The sequence below is a fragment of the Ostrinia furnacalis genome, unplaced genomic scaffold (genome assembly GCF_004193835.3).
Source record: "Ostrinia furnacalis isolate ACB-3 unplaced genomic scaffold, ASM419383v2 OfSCF1217, whole genome shotgun sequence".
NCBI lineage: Eukaryota > Metazoa > Arthropoda > Insecta > Lepidoptera > Crambidae > Ostrinia > Ostrinia furnacalis.
In genome coordinates, this window is record NW_021131456.1 from 493,538 (window position 1) to 502,689 (window position 9,152).

The 9,152-nt window shown below is 45.3% G+C and overlaps 1 protein-coding gene across 1 annotated transcript; it reads left to right on the forward strand.

The window, feature by feature from the left end:
* The first annotated feature begins 516 nt into the window (after positions 1-516).
* Positions 517-4,943, forward strand: LOC114351901 (SH2B adapter protein 1-like). The gene is made up of 5 exons (XM_028303249.1): positions 517-1,366; positions 2,033-2,264; positions 2,963-3,153; positions 3,689-3,838; positions 4,845-4,943. The coding sequence occupies exons 1-5, from the start codon at positions 686-688 to the stop codon at positions 4,941-4,943; spliced, it is 1,353 nt and encodes a 450-aa protein (XP_028159050.1). The 5' UTR covers positions 517-685.
* Positions 4,944-9,152: the final 4,209 nt, after the last annotated feature.

Sequence of the window (9,152 nt, forward strand, 5' to 3'; positions counted from 1 at the left end):
GGCACTCGCCATCACTGTTCTCGCCATTCTTTGGCAAAAGCAAAAGTCTTAAAAGCGCCATCTATAGCTATACTATCAAAACTGAAATTAATGGCGTTTTTGAATTTCCACATTGCTTTTTTAAATTTGCAAGAGATGTCGTTAAATAGGCTTTTCGTGGATTCGGGATTCGATTTACGTCATTAATTTACGCATTTAATTAACAAATAATTTTATTTAAAAAAAAATTGTTGTAATTAAGTTTTGAGGATAAGAAAATGTATTTAATAAAATACAAATTTTCTTCAACCTCCGTAGAACAGAACGACCTAGTTTAAAAAAAGTTGCCACTTTAATTAAAATGTTCAATATATTGTTTGAGTGGTTTTGATTCATATAATTTAATTAAACACAGGCAAAATTAATCTATTTGTGTAATATTAAACAAATATTGGTGTTTGATTATATTTTTAACAAGATTGATGATGGTTGTTTGAACTTGTTTGTGTCTACTTTTTTGTAATATGGCAACAAAACTTGTTTTTGCGAGAAAACCGTGAGGAGCATCGTGAATTTTATTTTGATTGAAAATTTGTAATGTGAACGCTATTGTAGCGTTAGTTGGTGTCTTAGTGCGTTGTTATTGTTTTGTTTTACGTATGTACCGTCAGCTTCCCAAGTGGAGCTCCTAAGAAGGCTACTCGCCATGGCGGGGCCGTCGGACGGCGAGCCCGAAGGCTGGGCCGAGTTTTGCGAGCGTCAGGCCAAAGCGGCCGCTCAGGACTTCGCCAAGACCTGGCTGCAGTACATACACACCAGCGGCAATGACCCCCAACGGCCTCAAGTCACAAACAAGGAGTTAGTGAAAAAATTCTGCGACTGCTTCTCCGATCAGTTCGAATTTGAGTTAGTGAAGTTAAAAACGCTAAATAAAGTCCCGAACGGCACTCACACAGGCCACGATGAGAGTGACTACTCAGAGGACACGGATTCTCCTAAAACGCAGCACAAGCCATTCTTTCGCAGGTTATCTTTCAAATTGCGACGCGGTAAGGGTTTATTTAAACAACATTCGGATGAAGTTGAACTGTCGTCGAATTTGAATAAACACAATAAGACTAAACTAGCTAAGATAGTAGTAGAGTGTAGGAAAGAAGGTCTGGTTAATTATTTGACCCCGGAAAGCTTAGAGCAGCCTGGAGGTCCTCAGAAATGGGAGAGATGTAGACTGGCACTTGTGAAGACTGTTGGAGGGTATATGCTGGAGTTCTATTCCCCGCCGAAGGCACAGAAACCTCGCAGTGGTGTTTTTTGCTTTTTAATATCAGAAGCGAGAGAGACCACTGCTTTAGAAATGCCTGACCATGAAAATACTTTTGTATTAAAGGTTTGTAGTTAATTTAATTAAATTATTTGTGTAATCATGCATGAGTGATAATTAATTTCTTTCATTTATGCTATAAGCTATAGTATAATAGGTTAAAACTATTACGATTTCCTTCCTTGTAGGAAATTGTTATATTACATCTCAAAATACTATTAGGCATGGATATTTTGAGACAACTACCTAGTATAGTTACACACACTTAAAATAACCTACACAGCTGTAAGTTTTTACCCGACTGCGCCATAAGGAGGGTTATGTTTTTAAAAATCTTGTTTATTAAAGGACTAGTCCAAAAAAAAGTTAAAATTGATTAGGATATTAACTTATTTACGAGTAAAGACTTCCCTTTAAATCTATTAATTTTGTGCTTTGTTAATTAGTTGAGGAAAAACATAAAACATGGTATTTTAAAAAATCATAATATTTTCAGTGGTCGCCTGGGGGATTGAAGTATAGTACTAGGCCTTGAATTGACACTGACACTCACGTAAATCATAAAATACTTGGCTGGGTTGCACCATTATACTTTAACTTGAACAAACGTCAAAAGTTTGTCAAACTCTATACAAAAAACACCAGTTATTGTTATACTTACAGTTAGTTAGGTGGTGCAACTCAGCCGTACTAATTATAATTATTAATTGTACCATCTTGTATTATTTCCAGGCAGACAACAATATGGAATATGTAATAGAGGCGGCAGACGTAGACGATATGAAATCCTGGCTGGCCACGATCAAATACTGCATGAGATCTCCGCCGACCACACAACCACCGCCCGATGCGCTACCCGGCTTGCCTGAGCCGGCGCCACCAGACCTTCCGCCTCGGAGGGACCTGCCTCCTAGCACTAGTAACACTGACCTTGCCACGGATACCCCGGAAGAGGCTGAATTAGGTATGTGTTTAATAAGTGCCCTGCTTAAATTAGCCAAGATGGTATGGTTTTGTGTCTGTCTTGTATGTAGCCAAATGTAATGTTGCCTATCAACTTTTTTTTAATCTTAATTAATTCTAGACTTCATATCATGTTAAGATACTGCTTTTTTATATGGGCAACAAACCTGCTGATGATTCCACTAAGGGAAAGATGTGTGAACATCCTAGGCAACCATCCTACACACAACCTTCTATAATTTACCCTGGCTAGGGTAGGCCCTGCAGTAGAGACCTAGAGCTACGCGTTTTTACTCGAGTGCTTATAGACAAACACGTGCCTGTATGTGGACAGAATCCCTCTGGATAGTCTGTATATGATGCGATTTGAAAGATACGAGGAAATCTGTGTCATCTGGACTAGCTTTTAATGGTCTGATGATTATTATTATTCGGTCTAATAGCTTCAATGGTGCGAATTTGAAGCACACTGGTTTTGCCAATGTCGCGTGTTTAGACTCTAAACTTTAGAGAGACACGGTGGACAGTTAAATGTAACAACAACAGTTAAATGTCAATTTCAGTCTTGAATCTGTGCTGGAGTTAAAATAAAGTTTTAAATAAATGCTAACAGTTATTGCATTGACCACCTTACTAAAATTTCTTTATTTTAGATATTCATATGCTGTTGAATCTTACATTCTAAATCATATCTCCCAGGTTCAATAGCAGAAGAGGCGTGCGAATCCTCCCGCGTGTCTCTAGCGGAATGGCCGTGGTTCCACGGCACGCTGGCGCGCGCGGCGGCGGCGGCGTGCGTGTTAGCCGGCGGTGCTGCGGCGCACGGCTGCTACCTGGTGCGCCAGAGCGAGACGCGCCGAGGGGAATATGTGCTCACCTTCAACTTCCAAGTAAGTTTGTAGGCAGAACAGGCGGCTGGGAGGAGTATGTGCTGACCTTTAACTTCCAAGTGTGTTTCTTTAGACAGCGGGGCTATTGTCAGCGCTCATCATCATCATCATTTCAGCCACAGGACGTCCACTGCTGGATATAGGCCTCCCCAAATGGAATTCCAACAGCCTGCTACCAGCGCCTTACTGCTGCCTTTAGGAGGATATCTGTCCACCTTAAAGGTGGACGTTCTACGCTACGCTGCACTCCAGAACCTTCCGGCCTATTGGCCGTCAGTTCTACGTGCTATGCCCTGCCCATTACCATTTCAGCTTCTTTCATCAGCGTCATTTCTGATTCGCTCACGTATAGGAACACCAAGCATAGCTTACCGCTCGTTCCCACCGCTGTAACTCCTGTGTAGCCTGGATAAGAAGAACATAAAAGCAGCCCAAAGCTAAGGATCACCAGACACCAGCAACCAGCATAAGCCTCCTCATTGACTTGAAAGGGAATGTAGGCCAAATCCTAGGTCTCCCCAACTCATCTGGCCAGGGTAGGGAGTGTCCTCCCTGTCCCGGCTCGCTGGCGCGCGCGGCGGCGGCGGCGTGCGTGTTAGCCGGTGGTGCTGCGGCGCACGGCTGCTACCTGGTGCGCCAGAGCGAGACGCGCCGAGGGGAATATGTGCTCACATTCAACTTCCAGGTGAGTTTGTAGGCATAGTGTCTTCTCTTTCCCACAGCTGTAACTGTAAGAAGAACATAGGGTGCGCCAGAGCGAGACTAAGCGAGTTTGTGCTCACCTTCAACTTTCAGGTGAGTCTTATTGCCGTCTCTTGGTCATATTTAAANTGTGAAGTCCGTGAAGTCCCACCTGAAAAAGGTTCTCACTACCAACTTGACCTTCGAGGAAATGACCACATTGCTATGTCAAATTGAATCTCTTCTTAACTCAAGGCCATTGACACCAATTGATGACACAGATGTAAACAATTTGAGCCCACTAACACCTGCACACTTTTTGATCGGAGAACCTACAGTCGAAGTACCCACTCCAGATCTAACCAGCTTAAATATCAACCATTTGGCAAGATGGCAGTATACACAAAGATTGTTACAATCATTTTGGAAGAATTGGCAAGCGGAATATTTGACACGTCTACAGCAACGTCCAAAATGGCTGAGAAAGCAACCTGAATTTGACATAAATGACGTAGTACTGATCAAACATGAAGGCCTGCCTCCTGGAAAGTGGCTGATGGGCCGCATTGTGGCCAAACATCCTGGGCCTGATGGAGCTACGCGTGTGTACAGTGTGAAGTGTGGTGATAGTGTTACTAAAAGATGTGTTACTAAATTGTGTCCATTAATAAGTGCTAAAGACGATTAGTGATGATAAAATTGATGAACATTAAACATTAATGTGTGCATGCATTTCATTTTGTTAAAGTTAATTACATTTATTAAGTGATACTGATAAGTGTAAAGGCATAGGCCTTTTGGTGGGCGGTGTATGTTAGTTCAAAACGCCTACGCGCCTGTATAAAACTCGTTGTCGATTGTAAAAAGTCAGTAGTCAATAATACAAAGCTAAAGGATCATCACGTCTGTGTTTCAATTCACTAGTTACGCAAATAACAACCCTAAATCAAGCTATCGGAAGGAACAACGCCATCATTGCTGAACATAAGCCTTTTTCTAAAAGTATCTAGATTGACATCTACAGGTGGACATACGCCTCCGCCTCGCCCGCGCCCTTCACGCACGCGCACAACGTCATCACCTACCACCCGGCGTCCGCGCGCGCGTAGCACGAAGACAGCGGCGTAGACGTAAGCGGGTGACGTCATCTTGCAAATCCAGGACGTCCGTTGGTCCATTAGTTTGCAGATAGGCTTGAGGCGCATTTTATGCACGCGCACAACGTCATCACCTACCATCCTGCGTCTGCGCGCGCTTAGCAAGAAGATAGCGGCGTAGACGTAAGCGGGTGACGTCATTAGTTTCCAGATTGGTTTGAGGCGCCTTTCACGTATGCGCAAAAGGTTATCATCACCTACCACCCTGCGTCTGCGCTCGCGTTGCACGATGATAGTACAGGCCACGTGGATGTAAGCAGATGACGCCATCACTGCAGGCAATTATGGCTCTCCTAAAAGTATCTAGATTGGTCAGTTAAAAGCCTGCATCATGCATCAGTGACAGGACAATCTACAGGTGAACATACGCCTCCCCCAGTAATATCTAAATAACATAGATTAGAAGCGCCCTTCACGCACGCGCACAACGTCATCACCTACCACCCGGCCTCGGCGCGCGCGTAGCACGAAGACAACGGAGCTGATGACGTCATCTTCCAAGTTCAGGACGTCCATTAGGACGTGCCCTTTACGCACGCGCACAACGTCATCACCTACCATCGCGCCTCGGCGCGCGCGTAGCAACACGCTGGTGATGGAGACGTGAGCGGGTGACGTCATCTTCCATCCTAATTCAGGACGTCAATTTTGGTTTGAGACGCTTTTCACGCACGCGCACAACTTCATCACATACTATCCGGCCTCGGCGCGCGCGTAGCACGAACATAGCGGAGCTGATGACGTCATCTTCCAAGTTCAGGACGTCCATTAGAACATTCCCTTTACGCACGCGCACAACGTCATCACATACCATCCGGCTTCGGCGCGCGCGTAGCGACACGCTGGTGATGAAGACGTGAGCGGATGACGCCATCACTGCTGAACATAAGCCTCTTCTAAAAGTATCTAGATTGACATCTACAGGTGAACATACGCCTCCCCCAGTAGTGTCGAAATAATATAGATTAGAAGCGCCCTTCACGCACGCGCACAACGTCATCACCTACCATCCGACGTCCGCGCGCGCGTAGCGACACGCTAGTGATGGAGACGTGAGCGGGTGACGTCATTAGTTTCCAGATTGGTTTGAGACGCCTTTCACGCACGCGCATAATGTTATTACATACCATCCCGCGTCTCCACGCGCGTAGCAACACGCTAGAAGAAGTAATGAAGGCGTAAGCGGATAATGCCATCACTGCGGGACATATGCCTCTCCTAATAGCATGCGCGCTGCAGCTGCCCGCCGCCGCCTCGCCCGCGCCCACGCACGCGCCCTTCACGCACGCGCACAACGTCATCACATACCACCCGGCGTCCGCGCGCGCGTAGCACGAAGACAACGGAGCTGATGACGTCATCTTCCATTCAAATTCAACATAGTTCCAAACTAGTTTGAGGCGCCTTTCGCGCACGCTTATTTTTATTACATACCACGACGTAAGCGGATGTTGCCATCACTGCAGGACACATGCATCTCCCTAGATTGGTCGGTTGAAAGCCTACATCGCGGCTTACCTTATTATTTCAGTTAGTTTCCGGATTGGTTTGAGGCGCTTTTCACGCACGCGCACAACGTCATCACATACCATCCGGCTTCGGCGCGCGCGTAGCGACACGCTGGTGATGAAGACGTGAGCGGATGACGCCATCACTGCTGAACATAAGCCTCTTCTAAAAGTATCTAGATTGACATCTACAGGTGAACATACGCCTCCCCCAGTAGTGTCGAAATAATATAGATTAGAAGCGCCCTTCACGCACGCGCACAACGTCATCACCTACCATCCGACGTCCGCGCGCGCGTAGCGACACGCTAGTGATGGAGACGTGAGCGGGTGACGTCATTAGTTTCCAGATTGGTTTGAGACGCCTTTCACGCACGCGCATAATATTATTACATACCATCCCGCGTCTCCACGCGCGTAGCAACACGCTAGAAGAAGTGATGAAGGCGTAAAAGCGGATGATGCCATAACTGCGGGACATATATCTCTCCTAATAGCATGCGCGCTGCAGCTGCCCGCCGCCGCCTCGCCCGCGCCCGCGCACGCGCCCTTCACGCACGCGCACAACGTCATCACATACCATCCGGCTTCGGCGCGCGCGTAGCGACACGCTGGTGATGAACACGTGAGCGAGTGACGTCATCTTCCTTTCAAATTCGTTTACGCGCATAGCACGATGATAGAATAGGCCACGTGGACGTAAGCAGATGATGCCATCACTGCTGGACATAAGCCTCTTCTAAAAGTATCTAGATTGGTCAGTTGAAAGCCTGCATCGTGCATTAGTGACAGGACATCTACAGGTGGACATACGCCACCGCCTCGCCCGCGCCCACGCACGCGCCCTTCACGCACGCGCACAACGTCATCACATACCACCCGGCTTCGGCGCGCGCGTAGCACGAAGATAGCGGCGTAGACGTAAGCGGGTGACGTCATTTTGCAAATCCAGGACGTCCGTTGGTCCATTAGTTTGCAGATAGGCTTGAGGCGCATTTTTTGCATGCGCACAACGTCATCACAAACCACCCAGCTTCGGCGCGCGCGTAGCAAGAAGATAGTGGTGTAGACGTAAGCGGATGACGTCATCTTCCATTCTGAATATAGGTCCATTAGTTTGCAGATAGGCTTGAGGCGCATTTTATGCACGCGCACAACGTCATCACCTACCATCCTGCGTCTGCGCGCGCGTAGCAAGAAGATAACGGCGTAGACGTAAGCGGGTGACGTCATTAGCTTCCAGATTGGTTTGAGGCGCCTTTCACGTATGCGCAAAAGGTCGCGTTGCACGATGATAGTACAGGCCACGTGGATGTAAGCAGATGACGCCATCACTGCAGGCAATTATGGCTCTCCTAAAAGTATCTAGATTGGTCAGTTAAAAGCCTGCATCATGCATCAGTGACAGGACATCTACAGGTGGACATACGCCTCCCCCAGTAGTAATCTTAATAACATAGATTAGAAGCGCCCTTCACCCATGCACACAACGTCATCACCTACCACCCTGCGTCGGCGCGCGCATAGCACGATCATAGTGGAGCTGATGACGTCATCTTCCAAGTTCAGGACGTCCGTTGCTGAACACAGGTTCATTAGTTTCCAGATTGGTTATCGCCTTTCACGCACGCGCATAATGTTATTACATACCATCCCGCGTCTCCACGCGCGTAGCAACACGCTAGAAGAAGTGATGAAGGCGTAAGCGGATGATGCCATCACTGCGGGACATATGCCTCTCCTAATAGGTACATTGGTCGGTTGAAAGCCTGTTATCCAGCGGCTTACCTTAAGGCTGATTTACACGTATTAATTAGAAAAGTAGGTAACTACATTTTAACTTAATTTTTCGGGTAAGTTGGTTGGCGGGGCTTGTCACTTGACACATTTTGACAAGCATTTTCATAGTAAACAAAAGCTTGACGTTTGGAAATAGACTTAAAATTAAGTTAAAAAAATACGATGTAATTTCATCATTTAAAATTAAGTTAAAATGTTGTAAACTACTTAATACGTGTAAATCAGCCTTTAAAACAAAAATAAATCAGGTATGAAATAAAAAACTTCACCCTTGTAAAACCCAACCTGAACAGTAAATACAATAATGTCAATGTATAGCCTGACCAGGAACATAAAAACCCTGGCACAGAGGCGCTTCAATTGCATTTGATAGTGCAACACTGCGTACAGTCGTACATGTGTTAAATTAATAGGCTAAATTTATGTATCAGGATTCAGGATTACGGGCTAATTTGATATTTTCATAAATTAACGAAAAATATTATTAAAGATAACCTGGTTTAAATAAATTAAATGAAACCATCAATCGAGCTAGTAGGATTTATTTTATTATTCATCAATAATCAAATTCAGAACATGAATATTCAACTGCAATGTCTGCTCATGAACGCTTCAAACTCGGTACTTCTTTCCCAATTCCATAAAATTCAAAACTTAGAAAGTGACAAAAAACTTTAAAATAGGTAGTTGAAACAGACTACAGCTAATTTTCATAGTGGACTGTACCATACGATAAACATGTCAGTCAATTTGACAACCTTTGTCGGAAACATTATTCAATGAAAATATTGTCCGAACCCTTAGTATTTCTCTTCGACAAATACATTAACACATCGTGAACCACTTTTCTTTC